The following is an 18,154-nucleotide window of genomic DNA, read 5'->3' as shown; positions in this document are numbered from 1 at the left end:
ACGGGCTGCGTGGACACCTGGCACTCGTAGACGCCGGCGGCGTCGCGCTGCTGCGCCCACTTGATCTGCAGCGTCCAGTCGTCCGTCTGCGGCGAGTGCGTGGCCTGGAAGCGCTGGTCACGCGTTTGTCTCACACAGTGAAGTGAACTCACCGACAACGTGGAGCGTGACGAAGAAGGAGCGCACGGGCTGCGTGGACACCTGGCACTCGTAGACGCCGGCGTCGCGCTGCTGCGCCCACTTGATCTGCAGCGTCCAGTCGTCCGTCTGCGGCGAGTGCGTGGCCTGGAAGCGCTGGTCACGCGTTTGTCTCACACAGTGAAGTGAACTCACCGACAACGTGGAGCGTGACGAAGAAGGAGCGCACGGGCTGCGTGGACACCTGGCACTCGTAGACGCCGGCGTCGCGCTGCTGCGCCCACTTGATCTGCAGCGTCCAGTCGTCCGTCTGCGGCGAGTGCGTGGCCTGGAAGCGCTGGTCACGCGTTTGTCTCACACAGTGAAGTGAACTCACCGACAACGTGGAGCGTGACGAAGAAGGAGCGCACGGGCTGCGTGGACACCTGGCACTCGTAGACGCCGGCGTCGCGCTGCTGCGCCCACTTGATCTGCAGCGTCCAGTCGTCCGTCTGCGGCGAGTGCGTGGCCTGGAAGCGCTGGTCACGCGTTTGTCTCACACAGTGAAGTGAACTCACCGACAACGTGGAGCGTGACGAAGAAGGAGCGCACGGGCTGCGTGGACACCTGGCACTCGTAGACGCCGGCGTCGCGCTGCTGCGCCCACTTGATCTGCAGCGTCCAGTCGTCCGTCTGCGGCGAGTGCGTGGCCTGGAAGCGCTGGTCGGACGTGTACGTGTAGCCGCCCACCGTGAGGATGTGCAGGTCGCGGTGCCGGATCCATGACACCTGCAACAATGGGAACACACTTAAATGAGGGGACGACTGAGGCTGGCAGGGGATGGCAGGGGATGGTAGGGGTTGGCAGGGGTTAGCAGGGGCTGCGGGGGTCGCATATTGCAGCTCGCAGCGACGCCGCTCTGCAATAACATTCCATTCGCGCGCTCTCAACTATTCCTATAAAAATATTTCAATCACGAGCGGTGCGCCATGCAGCGAATCATGTCAAATTTATACAGCTCACTAGCTGGTTAGCCCCAGCTTTGCTCAGGTAGCATTCCAAATTAAAATAATTAATTATCAAAATATTTACGAGTATTCATATCGCACTTAAGGAGCTATGTGCTAACTTGTCTTGAAAGCAAAATACGAAAGTTAAATTTAAAATTTTGAAAACTTGCGATTGCTGCATCCTCGGTACTTTGAGGCGATACTAGTACGTAAGTATACATAATGCAAGAATCGCATCAAAATCGGTATTATTGTTTATTAGGAAAATGGTAACAGACATGCACATTGCACATAAACAACCTCTTAGTTTTGGTCGCGAAATTCATTGGGAACCTTTTGTTTGAATAGTATTAATAAAACAAAATAACTAATTTAAAAACTTTGTTGGAAAAAACAGGGGATTTTACCTGAGATACGGGTAAAATCCCCTGCTGTGTCCATCAATATCCATATAATCAATAAGCGCCATCCATCAAATACTTCATAGTTCCGGAAGTTCGCGAAAGGAATACAAAAACTACGACCTCTCGATGTCTATCTTACTTAATGGTCTCTAATATCGAGCTTTCATGTCGTATCGATGAGGAAGCATTTTATATGAACATTCGTTTCAGGTTTTTTGATTGGTGATAAGATTCGGCAAGCACTTCATTTGCTGACCGTTATGACATGCGATTTAGGTTCCTATATATTACGATTTATTTAATCTGCTAAACTTTTTCCAAGTTAGCTCGCTATCAACTTATACTGTATCTAGGAGACAAGTTTCAAATATTTCGTCTCTTTTCGAATGGTTAGGAAACAAATAATATTTTTTTTATGAAACTCTTTCTCGTAAAATGCTTTAAAACTTGTCCAAAGACATACAATTTGAATAAATTTTATTAGTAAGTAAGCAAGCACATTACTCATATTAGATTCTCTCGTTCTCGTATGCCACGTACGACGTATAAGTAACTTGGAAGTCAACAAAGTAACAACTTGGCAGGGAAGCCTGCATCTATCATTTAAATTGTATTTAAGAAATTCATAGCGCTGTAAATAACCGCCGGCAGACGCTGAAGCTCGCTAGTGTACTGCGCCGACTGAGCTTGCTATGTGTTGCTGCTTTACAGCACGCGGCGCGGCGGGACAAACCTACGTAATTCCCTACGGAAACACACATCGAAGCAAATAGATAGAATTTTTCTAATATAAAAAGAGCCGTGATAGCCTAGTGGTTAAGATGTTCAGGAGGTCGGGGTTCGATCTCGGGGATGCACCCGAGATCAGGAGATCTAATCTTGTAACCGATAATTGGAAACTTAGATCTGTAGGAGAAATAGAATAACTGACATATAAGATTGGGTTGCGAAGCTGAAATAGTTGGAAATAGAAAAACAAGGACTCCGGATTGGTTCGAAATTAGTCGGGTTTACGTTTGTCTAAATACGTGAGTATAGCCGTAGCAAGTAGTATACTTATTTGAAGATACTCTAAAAATGCCAACCTTAATATATGATAGCATATTTTATAGATATACAACAATGTTCGGTTATAAATCAACATGAGACAGCCCTCGCGCCTAGTGTTTCGATATGGTTTCGATTGAGATCGCTTGGCGCGACGCGTGACCCGACTCGCGAGAGACCTCTACACAAATGTGCTGGAAACGTCGATAATTCCCTTAAGAAGGAGTTATTTCTACGGAACAAAAATAAATCCTCAACGGGAATATAAATAAAAACCTAACGTAACACAGAAATATTTTATGAATACCAAACTTATTTTATACATTGGGACCGAGGAGTTTAAAACATGAATGTAAAATAAATATACCTACGACAGAAATATTTTTCTGGTGTATAAGCTTATACATTACTAGCTGATACCCGCGACTTCGTTCGCGTGGATGTAGATTTTTAAAATTCCCGTGGGAACTCTTTGATTTTCCGGGATAAAAAGTAGCCTATGTGCTAATCCAGGGTATAATCTATCTGCATTCTAAATTTCAGCCCAATCCGTCCAGTAGTTTTTGCGTGAAGAAGTAACAAACATACACACACACACACACACACACACACACACACACACACACACACACACACACACACACACACACACACATACAAACTTTCTCCTTTATAATATTAGTGTGATAACAGCGCATTTTACAGTCGTGCTCAAGCTGTATGCCCTCAAGCTGTAGTTGCCATGAGAGAAACCGCTCACGATTTCACATTTTGTGCCGAAAATGGCGTTTCGTATTTTTATCCCCCGTACGTTGCAGGGTACACCTCTGAGCAAACAAGGCAACACCAGATTTCCAAAATTCTTGCATTTATTTCTACAGCCAGGAATTCTGCTAAAATTTTTAGCCTTTTTCAACTATTTTATTTGCAGAGCTGTTTTATATTCCAAGTAGAAAGATAAATAATACGGCACAAAGCTCCGGGTATCAAGTATTCTGTGCCAGTATCTTTTATTCTTGGTATGGCATGATACGAGACATGTTTTTGAGTTCACATCTTTTATTTAATTAACTGAGTAAATTAATTAGATGATCTTCAGAGCTTCAAGTATAACACATTCCACTTCAGCGAGTTAGTAGCCGTATAGCCTAGTGGTTAAGACGTTCGCCTCCAATTCTACGATCGTAAATGCAAAAATTCGTGAAAACCAACCCGCGAAATTGATCTTGATCATTTTATTCCTACTTAATGTAAAATAATAATTAATTTAAATCAATGAAAATTGAAAAATCACTTTCCATGAACAATCACTGTGACGAAATATAAATCATTTCACCAAATGATTTTTTTTAAACTCTAATTCCCGCGACTTCATCCGCGTGGATTAAGATTTTTCAAAATCCCGTAGGAAATCTTTTTTCCGGGATAAACTTTTTATATAAAATAAAAAGTAGCTTATATGATAATCCAGGGTATAATCTATCTCCATTCCGAATTTCAGCCAAATCCGTTCAGTAGTTTTTGCGTGAAAGAGTAACAAACATACACACATGCACGCAATATACACACATACATACACACAAACTTTTGTCTTTATAATATTAGTGTGATTAGCAATCATGTCCATCGCTAGGTGACACATTAGTAAAATCTCCTTTTCGAAGCGGTCGGGTAGTGATCGGGTTTAGTTCTCGATAAGTCTGTTTTTCTAAACTGACTCAGGTATGGTTGGATACGTAAAGTGCTTATACGGAATTGATTAAATGTATGGTTTGCTCTTCTCTCCATCAAACGAATGGGCAGCCGCGCTCTACTTCCACTGGTGAATAAGTGCCGGGTGTCAATTTCATTGCTACGAAGTGGAAACTTTTGGACCGCCAAAGATAATTTGTTTGCGAAAACTACAAATAATATGGAACTTTACTATGTTACTTACTTATAAGTAAGTTATTCGAACATGTGTTCAAAAGAAAAGCCTGCTTCTATTAGTTCTGAATCAAGAAAAAGTATGTCCATTTCATATTGAAATCTGATTAGAATACCTAATTATTTAAATAGATTTTACTATCAAATAGACCAAAGAATAAGAGGGGCTAAGTTTTAGCAGTTTAAAGTAGCTTTAAAAATATAGCTAGTTTAACGAAAGCGGTGATAGCCTAGTGTATCAAATTTCGTCCTTCTCTTTGCGTTATCTCACTTTGATTAGTGTTATACAAGTTTTAAACAATTAAATATCACTCGCTTTAACGGTGAAGGAAAACATGGTGAATAAATCTGCATGCCTGAGAGTTCTCCGTAATGTTCTCACAGGTCATAAGAACATTATGTTCTCTATGAAGTGGATACGAAATATGTAAAATCTGCCAATACGCACTTGGTCCGCATGGTGGACTATGACCCTAATAGAAGGACCTTCTGAGAGGAGACCTGTTCCCAGTAGTGAGCCGGTGATGGGTTGATCATGATGATGATACATTTGATACATCGAAAACAAGTTCAAAGCTGTCAAATTATAGTTGCAATGTGGTACGGGGGTCGCGAGTTGGGAGGAGGGGGGAGGAGGGGGGAGGAGGGGGGGGGGAGGAGGGGGGTATTGGCGTAGAGAGGGTAGGTAATGTCAACAGCGCGGATTCACTCTATATGTAAAGCAAAGCGCGAGCTGTTTGTCGCAAACATCTCGCCGCCCGCTGTATTCCTAAATAACTGAAGGATCTCCATTTCAATGTGAAACATTCTGAACGACACACTATAACTTACTCTAAAGACGGAATATTTTACAGATACTTACTATGTAAAAATTATGTGAAAATCCTTTTCATAATATGCAATACCTGCTATCTTATAGAAGCCTGCGAAGAATCACGCAGCAAATCTCACAAATCGATTACAATTTTAATCTCGCCTTATTATTATGTAAATTTCGTTAGCACGCGATCATCGACCCGAGCTAAAGAGTACGCGAGCGTGAACATTTGCATCGATGTGTGTTAGAGAGGGAAAAAATCTATCTTATTCAATTAATGTAGCAAACAATCGCTTGCAACATTTCATGACAAGTATATTATCGCATTTACAATCGGAAGATCAAAATCCTGATATTTTACATTTCGGTTTTCACGGAAAGTGTCCTGTGAAAACTGTAAAAAGATGTAAAAAATATCTATTGTTTTCAATGCTACTATTCTCTATATTCAGCTTAAAAATAGTTACCCTCTTCTCGAGAAGGTACTTGTTTGAGGCTTCGAAGGTGTTCCAGACGCTCTTAGTTCGTAGATAAAGAACCGATGTCTAGAGTGTTTTGTGAGAATGTTCAATCAACACAAAACGCTTACGTAGCTCGCTCAATGGAGACCTAACAATGAAACGTGATTGGGGAGAATTTCAATCATTTACTCATTCTCTATACCTACTGGACTCTTTACTGCGATAGGTTTACACCTATTGATTTTGGAGCTATTTAAAAAAGTTCTACTAGAATATTGCTATTGAATAGGTCAGACCCAAAATTATGGATTTAAGTATCACCTGAAGCGGCCCGAGCTGGATTAGCTCATGTGCTTCACGTTCAACCATACTGTCGATTTGTCTATTTTGGAGCATTTTAGAAAGTTCTTTGTATAATGTACACCGAGTTACAACTACAAATAGTATTACAAAACTCCCCTATTCTACGACTACATGGGTTGATTCTACAAACTATTCCTATAATTACTAGTAACAAACTATTGAGAGCAATTTAGGAATACCTTGGCGGCGATGCGTTCGAACTGGCTAACTGGCTGATACAGCGCCGATTCAAGAAATAGTTCTAAACTAATGCCAATTAACGATTCTCGAACACTGAGCACACGAAGATCTACAACCTCCGTTATTCCGATATAGTAAATTTTCATTATATGTGCTTGCCCCAGTTGCTTATATCTGGGGCTTCCCCACGCTGGTGCCTATTCATCTTCTCCCCTTTACCTGTCTATTAGGTACAATAGGTTCCAATCAGTTAGTTCCTATATAAATGAACGATTGATAGAACAGTGAATACACCGAACATTTTTCAACTAGACATCAGTTAGTGCATTCAGACACAGTCGTAGGACACCAGTTGTGGTGTAGCCAGTCGCGCTATCAACAAAATGTACCTATGCAGCTCTATAGATGGTACCTACATAACCTGTTCTCCGCTTAGTTGCGCAACCAATTTGGTAGCAGCAACCGAGATCACCCACTGGTGGCGCAACCACTAATAGGTACGTATAGGCAGGTGTAACTTCAAACATACCGTGTATCGCGCGCAGCGCGTTATAATTGCGTCTGCTTCAACTGCACGTCAAAATGTTACTAAAGTACTAGTGTTCTATAATATACGAATCTCTGTTTATAAACCAAACAATGTTATTTAACCAACAAAACCATTGTTATTGAATCCGTAAACTGTGCATACCGCGCCAATTCCACGCCAATTCAGAAGTGTTATTACCGATGCCTACAAACTAATATTAATTCAAAAGCCAATCCCAGAAATAGTTGGCGAAGTGGCGTCAAATGGCGCCATTAGCAAGTTCGCGAACAATAGCAAGACGTCGCCTCCGGCCTCAACTATTCCGATGTAGTCAATTTTCATTAGCTTTACATGCCTCCAATTCCGCCGTCATAGCGGAGACCCGACCGAACTATCTGCTTGGAATTTCTCCTCAGCGATTATGTCACCCCCACTCCTATTTACAACCTTTTGCTATCTAATACCGGCCTCCCACGGTGCGTGAAATTGCGGACGGGCGCGGACCAACCCGCACCGACGCACTCTAGGAAGAGTATCATCCGTGATATCGCAGACGGCCGAGCCTAGTGCCGTAGTGCATGGCCGTGCGTGATAATCCGCAGAATTACGCATAATTACCAGTGCCAGGTATAATACATTGGTGTATTTTCTGTTAAATTTTAAGTAAGCTGCTTGACAAATACTTTCAAAATTGAAAGTACTAGTGCGTTGGCGTAATGGTTAGCATGATCGACTACTGACGATTGCCGGGTCGGGGCAACAGGGAATGAATGGCAAATTTCTAGCTCCAAATCCGGTCACCCATCCAGAAAACTAACTTGGATCAATGTTGCCTAACTAATCGCAATCGAAGGATGCATTGTAACAACTAGGCCACACGGCCCTCTACAACTGAGTAAACTGGTAAGATGGTTGAGTTGTAACCTCCGACCAAGAGCTGTAGTCTATCTAATTTAGTTGAAAACTTTTCCTAAATGACTTCAAAGAGAATCAAACCGGAATCTCCAGGCGGTAAATCGTGTCAGCGCTGCGCGGGAAAACTCACCAATGAAACCTTTACTTTTAAAATCTTTAAGCGTAATTCAAAAGACACTACCTCTCAAAATCGATATAATAGAAATTCGAAAGTCGAAGAGAGAAGATTGCATTGCCCCCCCCCCCCCCCCCGCTCCCCCGCCACCCCCCGCCCGGGGGAAGCAGTCCGCAGCTCCGACGATTCTAATGCTAATGAGGTTTTTTAATTGGAAAAGTACAGGTCATTGCCCTCCGACAGTTCGTGCGCGAGAGAATGCAAGAAATGTAGCATTTGTTCTGGTTGCACAGGTTTTCGGTAATGAAGACGTCTTGAATTCTTGTGTTTAAGTGTTGTAAGAAACACGAAGATATACCTACAATCTACATACTTATCTCCCTAATAGTAATAAATTTTTTAATTTATTACTATTAGGGAAATTAGTTTTTTAACTAATTTCGTCGGAAAACGCTGGTCTGTCTTGCTGGAGGTACTTTTTACTTGGGTAATACCTTTTGCATTTAGAATCAGAAGTGGTAGAGCCACTGAACAGAAAACAATATCTTCTGAGTTTTATGTAACTTTTTTCAAGACCCATGTTTAACTAATTGTGATGAAAGGTACAGAGTTGGCTTCCATTCCGAGGACGGGCATAGAATGCTTTTTATCCTGGAACCTCAAAGAAATTCAACGGGGTTGTTGAAATACCTAAATTCATCACATCATCTAGTAGCAGTAGTTTAAGCAATAAAGGCGCCAGTGAATACAATTATTTTTAGTTCATATCTTGGTTTATATGTAGTTTCTTGTTTTGTGTACGTACTTATATAAAAATATATTTAAAAGACCTGGAAAAAAAATCTAACGTAAGAATAAGGATACATCCAATGATAAATCCATATTCGCGTCGCATCGGCATCGGTTTGACAGATTACAGCGATAAAGATGGACTGATACGAGTGCAGTGTATCACGCGCGCCACAAGAGATAAGTAATGGGGCCATCAATTATTACCCGTCCCTTATGTAGGTATAACTACGTGCCTCGGCTTCGTTTCTATTGGGAAATGGAATTTTAGCACCAGTACCTATGGAATTTACGACTGCCGTGCTCAGTAGTGAGATGGCCATGGATTGATGATGATGATAATGACTCGAGACTTTTTTTATATACTTCATGAAAAAGATTGCTTTAAGGATTATGAGTACTTGTTGCATAAGATCGTCGTCAAGATCTGCATCCGTACGTAGTTAAAATTCCTCGGACACGTACGAAGCGATTTGTTTCCTCGTTTCTGATCCGAACCGCTAAGATATGGAACGTCCTTCCGGAATCAGTTTTTCCTTCCACTTTTGATATGGGTACCTTCAAGTCAAGAGTGAATAAAGAGGCAACTTTTAGGCAAGTGCGCTCCATCTTAGGCTGCATCATCACATGCTAGCAGGTCTGATTGAAAAAAAGACCCGAATGAGTCAACATCAGTATCTCCAAATTTATGAAACTGAGCGAAAATTTGGTAAAGTAAGTAGACGAGAGTGAAGTGTCCAGTTTTCATTGCACGATAAACTTTAACGGTACGCGCGGCCGCGGTGTGGCGGCCACGCAACCGAGCGACTGTACTGGCTCGTAAAAACGGCTTTATGACACGGATGATTCCTTTTATTTAACTATTTTATGCATTAGCTACCTTGGCTAGTAACTACGGGGGAAACGCCAAGTATCTGCTCAATGAAACAAAGAAAAAGTGGTTATATTTGGAACTGTAGTCAATACAAGTAGGTAGGTATTATGTCTAGTTTTACGGTAAGTAAGTATTTATAACGGGAAACTTCAGATTCCCATACGATTTTCAATGATACTTAGAACACAATGTAATTCTTGATGAGATAGGTATAAGATTTGAGTCGTTTACCGGTTTCAGCCACTTCTACTGCGGCTTCCGGTCTTGATGCCGTCTCCCTGATATGACATGGGGTAGTGTGTTAACAAATTAAAATATTTTCTTAAATATATTTTTTTTTCATCGAAAACAAAACTGTCGAGTTTCGTGCTTGTTTCCAAATAGAAAGAGATACCCAAGGGATCCCATATTCCATTATTGAACTCTCCAATGATCACATTTAGTAAAGGATTAATTAAACGAAATTAATTAAGACCAAACTTTCGCATAATAATTATATTATTATGGTTAGCGTCAAATTAAGTGCAATAAATTCTTTGATCAAACTTTTCTCAAAACGAAATAGGTACAATTTAAGCCGATTTTCAAGGCGATAAAGCCGAAGGAGGCGCGTAGTGTATAGAAGACAAAGGATCCGTTTTGATTAAATAAAAGTGGGAATCTGTAAAGTTTATTGAGTACTCGAGCCTGCAGAGTTCGGAGAGCTCTTCACATCTCTCCTTAGTATATAACAGCGCTTAATTTGTTTCTTTTCAAGAGGCAATTTATTACTTTACTGTAACGATGGAGATCAAACATTCTTTGTACATTTAACGCGTAGAGAAGACATCTTTTAAAGAAATATTTCCCAGAAAAAGTAAAAAAAAATACCTTTTTGTTGCACTGTTCCAACTTTCAATAAGGAAATCAATACGTAATATAAAAATAACAATCCTCAGTCACTGATTGACTGGCACATATAAACTAGCAGCACAAAAGCTGAAATATTGGACAGAGGTTTCCTTTCTAATAGTATAAGGTCAATTTTTCTGAAATTTACTACTTAGCACAAATCACACAATGAAAAGAGTTAAAGCCACAGTCCGACACACTGGCCACGTAAACTTAAACTAAAGCTACGAGGGTTCCAAATGCACTCAGGTCTGAGAAGAGCGCACAACACTCAGACATGCATGTTTCCTGACGATGTTTTCCTTAGCTTCGGAAAGTTTAAGGTTAGTGCCCGGAATCGAACTCCCGACCTTCCGGACAGGAGGTGGACGTGTTAACCACTAAGCTATGACGGGGTATCACGGTGTTACAAAGTAAGTCAAGTTTATTTAAGTTGAAGGTCTTTTACGAGAGGCTGCCGCGTTACACCGTTAGCTTGTAATGGAATATTTTAAGATAAGGCTTTACGGCTCATAAACTGAGGCCCCGGCCCGGGGGCAGGCCTGGACAAAGAGAGAGTGATGATCTCACGCAGTATCTCAATAATTAACTAATTACAGCAGTCGCATCTGCCTTTGTTATTAGAATTACAAAAGATTGGTTTTTCATATTAAGAAAAGATTGATGCAATCAAGAACTGTACGTGGGTTACAATCCACGCATCACAGTAAACGGATAAGCTTGATGTTGGAACATAAAAGGTCTTGTGAACGAATTTTTAATACTATAGGTACCTGCCGTATATTTATTTGGAAGTGTTTAAAATTCTAAGCATTTTCAGTAGGGCGGGCGGAGGGCGGAGTTGATATGAAGACGAACTTCAATTTGTTTCCTTTGTAGGGTTCAGGGTGTTTCTTTACAATTTTTATAAAAAAAGAGCTTCCTGACATTGAATTAGGGAGACTATAATGACGGCAGATTGAGTCTCACCAACGAGAAAGAAAATTTTTGTTTTTCAATAATTCTTTCTTAAAAAATCAAAAGCACTTACCAATAATCCTATCATACACTTAGATATAATTACCTATATGCAAAAGTGTGACTGTCTGTCTACTAGATTTTCACGGCTCACCCGTTTCACCGATTTTGACAAAATTTGGTACAGGGGTAAATTTCATCCTACCTACAACATTTTAGGCAGTATTTTGTCCTGAAAACTAAAGAAACCTACCCAATCAATCCAAATGAATCATCTATTTTGTACAGAGTTAACTTGCATCCTGGAGACAGACATGTAATACTATTTATCCCGGAAAATCAAGAAGTTCCCACGGGATTATTGAGCTGACCTCAATCCACGCGTCATCGTCTAGTTCGCGGGCATCATTAGTTCAGTATGAAATACGTGTTTGTTGCGAGCTGTAGACCGCCACTGATAGCGTGTGACGTCACATTAATTCCCTCCATTTTTGCCGTGACAAATGAGGCGGGTACGGTAAATAATTACAATGTTAATGGACCGCCCCGGCCGCGTCCCGCGCTCTTGTCCCGCCGTGGTTTATGCCGCCGGTTGTTTTTGTCCCGGCGTAATGAAGAGGGGACAGAGAGTTATTAGCGGACACCGTGCTCCGGGTTTCCGAGATTGCTGACAAATAGTGCTTAGACTTGTCTACTTTCCTTCACCGTTAAAGAAAATGGTATTAAATTACTTAAAACGCATATAACTCCGAAAAACTGCCAACCTCCGACTAGGAGGCGGACGTCCTAACTGCTAAGCTATCACAGCCTAAACAATTCAAATATAGGTTTTTGTATTGTAATCCGTGTTTCCTGCGAACTAAAATCTACTAAAATATCTTGAAATTTAATAGTTTAACCGATTTTGATGAAAAGTACAGAGTTCGCTTACATGTCGCGGGCATCATCTAGTTTGTTATGAACGTGTGTAAAGACATTGACTTGATGCTGATGGTACGAGTATATGAACCCCGCGGCGGTAACTAAGCCATTTACGCGCGCGCACATCCGCGCGTCTCAAAGAAACTCATTAATCCTCATCTACACACGACCATTCCAATCTCGCCTGTTTGCGCGACGTGAGCAATTACTGCCTACCAGCCTACTACAGGCTTGTATGCCTCGACAACGATGATAGATTTCGAGAAACACTTTTATGTCAAAGAAAGAAAAGTTTTAAGGTTTGAATTTACTCTGAATACATCTACCGCCAGCACAACGAGGCTGCTAGTTTTCTCCTACTGTTTCTTAAAAGCGGCTAATTGCAAAAATAGTTTTTTGGGAGTTATTGCGAAAAATGTGAAAATCGTTCAAAAGTGATGTTTCTAAAAAAAATACTTAATGCTTTTTTGCAAACTTTTTTAGAAACGTCAATTCTTCCAAACAATGTTTTTGTCAATAACTATTAAATTATTGTATGCAGTGTCGCTTTTTGCAGAACGGAGTCGTAAATAAAAATTGGTAGTTTGAAAATAGAACTTACAAGTCGTAATTATTCAACAGATTACAAATACGACTGCCCACTAAAAAACGAACTAAAAAGTAAAACTTTTTGCATTTGAAAATGGCGCTGAAAAAATTCAATACGGTGAATTTTTTTTAAAACTTTATAGCAAGTGGATGATGTAAAATTCCTGACGATATCCAATGATGTTAGAATAAAAATATTGTAATATCATTGACGATACCCCACACTCCACACACCTAAATCTGTTCAGGCATTTAAAGTGAAGGTGTAATAAAGAAACTCACATACACATATACATGAATCCTGAAAATATTACACTCCTTTTTTTGGGCAGTCATGCAAAAGTAGTATCGTTAAGGTCCGTTTTGTTCTGAATTTACAGTGTTTTGATGTTCGATGTTCTATCAACGTTGAGAGTTGACGTATAATGTTCGTACTAAGATTACAGGTGAGAGCGCGACCCACATCCCGCGTTGCAGGGAACTGTCTCAGGCAGGGAAATTGTGTAATTGCCCTTTATTACGATGTTCACACTTTTTCGATTCCGTTTTTAAACCACCGGACCGGAAATATCAGGTAAACTGACCAAAGTGCATGGTAATGTCATGTTAGTATAATTATACAGCACCGAACATTTTTATGTAAATACTTCCACCGTTTATTATCACTGTACATAGTAATAACCGCCAATACATATGTAAACGCCAACTAGGGGATGAATCCAACCCTGGCTTCACCCAAATTGCGTAAATGTATTTGTATGTTGTTGATTTGTCCTTCAATCACGCCACAACGGAACAACGGATTGAGGTGATTGATTGCACGGATATAATATGTAGTTAAAGACCTGGAGAGTAACATAGGCTTCTTTTTTATCACGGAAAACCACAGGATTTTTAAGAACCTAAATCCACGCGGAAGAATTCGCGGGCATCAGCTAGTTACTCATATTTTGCTTCCATTATAATATATTTTGCCTATGTAATGGAACCGAGATATTTTCCATACAAGAAAATCAAACATCTCTGTGTGTTACGTACTTTGCGTCTGGTTCTTTCATAATCTACATCCCATTAGGCTACCCTTCTGTAGGCGAGCAATGAACGCTTACTCCAACAAAGATGAGATTAGCTATGAAGGTAAAGCGATCCTGTTGGTACATTTAAAAAGTAATTTTTGCTTCTCTACAAAGCATAATACAAAGTCGCTTCCCGCCGTCTGCGGCTGCACGCTTAGATCTTTTAAACTACACAACGGATTTTAATGCGGTTTTCATCAATAGATAGAATGATTCAAGAAAAAAGTATATACGTATAGTATGTGTGTGTACAAACAAGTGTAAATTAAAAATGTATAACACCCCCGACAAGTGAAGGTTACAGTAACTAGAAAAGAGCTGATAACTTTCAAACGGCTCAACCGATTTTCTTGGATTATAGCTAAGAACACTTTCGTTCAAGCATCCTTTCAAACAAAAAAAACTAAATTAAAATCGGTTCATTAGTTTAGGAGCTACGATGCCACAGACAGATACACAGATACGCACGTCAAACTTATAACACCACTCTTTTTGGTTCGGGGGTTAATTAACCACATTGACACCACATTGCACCCGTGCAAAGCCGGGGCGGGTTGCTAGTACCAAATAATGTAAGATTAAAAGCAAAAAAACTTGTGAAAGCGCGCTCGCAAAAAAATGAAAACTGTGCGAAGTGAAGAAACTCCAGCTAAGATGAGACGAACCTCATTAGTGTTTGTGGAGTTTTCCCAACAAGAAAATTTTAATTATAATTTTTAATTCTGCCTACACCAGCGAACACCGTGTTTTGCACTTTGATGTACTAGTAATATCTACATCGTCTTTATGCCCATTATAATAATTATTATAATCTCATGGTGCCAAAAAACATAGAACGTAAAACGTCTGAGAGTTGAAATTTGTATGTTATTGTTATTTTCCACACATGTATCCTCTTTGAAGGTGCCCTTTTAAAGATACCTACTTACTAACTTCATAAAAAGAGTTTCTTACTTCATATTTACTTGATAGAAAGGTACGGCGCACTTTTGCAGTCTATGGCGATATAAAATGTGGCGGTTCTCGTAACTACGATTATAAAAGGAGAACAGTAATTACGGGCGAAATAGGTGTAATCTCGCCTGATCCCAGCATTATGCTAAGCTGTGTTTGTTTGCACAGCGTCGCCCGCGTCACAGCGCCACGCGTCCAGCGCAGTGAGCGCTGCACAAACAAGTGCGCAGCGGCGGCGCGGGCGAGGGAAGCGCTAATTACGCTTTAATTTATGTTGTTTACTCTGCAACTGTCACCGCCACCCACAACTTGCAGTTTTCATTCAAACTTTTACACATAATATGCAAGAGTAAGTATAGTTGCTTCTGCGGGGCCATGGCATTGTCAAATAAGCGACTGCCGCTCAAAAAAAGGAGTGTAACGTTTCAGGGTGTAAGTATGTGAGTTTCTTTATTCTGCCATAACTTGAAACTAAATACTTGAACAAAGTTTAATGTATGGTGTATTTAGATCTCAACTGGTGGTAAGTGTGATGCAGTCTAACGTTAACTGCAAAGATACGTTACTTCTGTTAAGCGTAAGATGCAGGTTAACTTGAAAGCGTATGGCAGTTTTTATTAAAACTATACCTCTTATCGGTTTCCACACAGCATCGTAACGAAACGCTTAATAGTTTGGTGGCTTTACTGGTAGGTAGGTGGCTAGCCACGGCCGGAACCTCCCATCATGCTTTCCAACAAATACAGCAGACCAGGTTCTTACAATGCTTTGTCGATGATATAGCCTTGTCGCATGCCACGACAAGGGCTGCGTGATTTGTCGCGCCGCTTGACGCACTAAGCCATGGCCTGCGGATAACATACGTGTGCAGACCAGTTATATTAGAACAAGAATTATTTAACAAATTCCAAACTCGAGTGCACCTCACAGACAAATGTGCAAAATTTAGCGTAGTTTGGTCCGACGTCAGATTGTGTCCGTGTGTTTTATCTCGCGCACGTTAGCTCCCGGTTTGATAATTTGCCGGAACATTATGTAGTTTTCCAGGAAACGAATTATGTGCTAGATAAAGTTAAATAGAAGCTGTGATGTGGTTTTGGTTCTCAGTTAGAAATTATCAAAAAGTTTATATACTCACTGTACCACATTTCAAGTCCCGATAGCTCGACGGACAGGGAATGGACAAAAATCCGAAAGGTTGTCGGTTCTAACCCTATTCATTGCACTATTATGTAAAAAGCAGTGATTACCTGTCAGTGAACTGTTAGGGTTGATATTCAAGGTTCTGTCCCGGGCTTTTGGATTTTCTGTCCTCTGTTTATTTGAAGCTATGCCCATTTTAAGCAATTAAATATCACTTACAAAACATCGTAAGAAAACTTGCATGCGTAAAAGTTCTCCGTGATGAAGAAGTGTGAAGTCCGCCAATCGTACTCAGCCAGGCACTTACTGTGGCCTCTTTAGACTGTAACCTAAACCCTCCTCATTCTGAGAGGAGACCCTTCTCAGTAGTAGATGCGTTGAGATGGTGGCACTATTGTATTACCTACTCCTACTCCTAATCATGTTTATCATGACTTCAACAACTAATTAGAATAGCCACTCTCATGAAGAATCCTTTTAAACTACAAAACTGTTTAATCACCGAAGAGTCGGTCAATAGACAGGAAAACCTTTACATTGAATTGGAGTCGTATTTATGCCCTTTCTTTTGAATTTGCACCATTCTAGGCAAACGCGCTCCAATCGGGACCTCATCATTGCTTTGCATCAGGCATGATTATCATCGAGCGCGAGCCCTTAGTGGTTGTAGAGTACGCGCTACGGCGTAGCGCTGCGGTTACGGTGATGCTACGAGAGCGCTCCAGCTTCAGCGGTTATTATTATTATTAATAATAATGTTTATATAAAGCGAGGGCGGCTAACCGCAAGCCAGGGTTAATGGCCGCAGCATTTAAATGCGTCATGGGGTTCATCAAACCAGGTCATTAACTGTTGTTTAAAAATTTTATATTTATTTTAAACTTCCGACAACATTTACATTAAAGTTACTCTCTATAAACATGGTTAAAAAAATATAATTTTGCTATCTTTCGTACACATTTAAATGCATTCCCATAATGTTTTTTGGATATTGAAATAGGCACATAAAAGTCAAAGGAAAATGTTATGTTCTTCCTTAAGTCTGGCCCCTTTGAACATTATCGTTTGCACTACATATTATCTCTAAGCGATTGCTGAAGTGGTTAATTATTTATTAGCATTATAGCACAGAGTTCACCACTAGACCACGAAGGTGTTGAAAAAAGTTTGCCCAAAGCCAAAACAAATAAATTGTGCGACTGTGCGCAGTTGCTTACGAGATAGTGCGAGTAGCTCATAATATACAGCAAGCTTTAGATAATTCTCTGAACATTTGCGACGCAAAGATGGCGTAGAAAAGAAAAAAACCACTTTACGTGATTAAGTAGTTAGCACGTGTGCAGGAAACTGCGACGTCTTACGAGCTCTGCGCTGTGACGGGGCAATGACCGCTGGAGATGACCCTAGCCTATGTGCGGTTGGCACCTTGATGTATTTGACCACAGATACTTGCAACGTAGAGCTGCTATTGTGAGCATTTCCTACTAACTAAATATTGAAAAATATATTCCTGACTTTGTTCAGTACTAAAAAACTGGTGGTAGATTCATTAACTTAGGTAGCAATGTTTGGCTTTTTGCTTTTTGCTTTTGGTGATAGCTACTGACCGGGTGACCTAAACTCATAGTACACGGTGTTAGTTTAGGTTAGGGCAGCCCACAAGGTAACACGTTATTGAAATAAGAGCCAAAATTAGCAGTAGCCGCTAACTGGAAAAAATCATTTTTGAGTTTTTGCCAAAAACGTGAGAATTAAAAAAACTGATTTTTCTGAAAAAGAATGCTACATAGGACGTTACTAAAAACCTTGGTTAAACATAGCATTAGTTAGTTTACACATTAGTTTTTGAAAATTCTTACGTTTTTGGCGACAACTCAAAACTTTTTTTTTCTCTCTAACTAAACTAAGTTATAAATATTTGTGTTTTTGGCTTTTTAGTTATAGTATGGCAAAGTGACTTTCTTGAATTTGCTATCTGTGACTGATGAAACTTTTAAATATCTTTGTGGTAGAGTCATGATGTGGATGGTACAGCACACCATAGTACATCACAACGTATGCCTTATACATAATAAG

At 40.3% G+C, this 18,154-nt stretch overlaps 1 protein-coding gene across 1 annotated transcript in view; it reads right to left on the bottom strand.

Annotated features, from left to right (window-relative positions):
- The window catches only part of LOC123870545 (zwei Ig domain protein zig-8-like), a 406,654-nt gene that overhangs the window by 45,007 nt on the left and 343,493 nt on the right, over positions 1-18,154 (bottom strand). The window contains exon 4 of the mRNA XM_045913905.1: positions 696-906. Within this exon, the coding sequence (XP_045769861.1) occupies positions 696-906 (211 nt within the window). The remainder of the gene's footprint in view (positions 1-695; positions 907-18,154) is intronic.

This window comes from Maniola jurtina, chromosome 2 (genome assembly GCF_905333055.1).
Source record: "Maniola jurtina chromosome 2, ilManJurt1.1, whole genome shotgun sequence".
In the NCBI taxonomy this organism is placed as follows: domain Eukaryota; kingdom Metazoa; phylum Arthropoda; class Insecta; order Lepidoptera; family Nymphalidae; genus Maniola; species Maniola jurtina.
The sequence above is the reverse complement of the archived record's forward strand: the minus strand, read 5'-3'. Positions and strand labels throughout refer to the sequence as shown.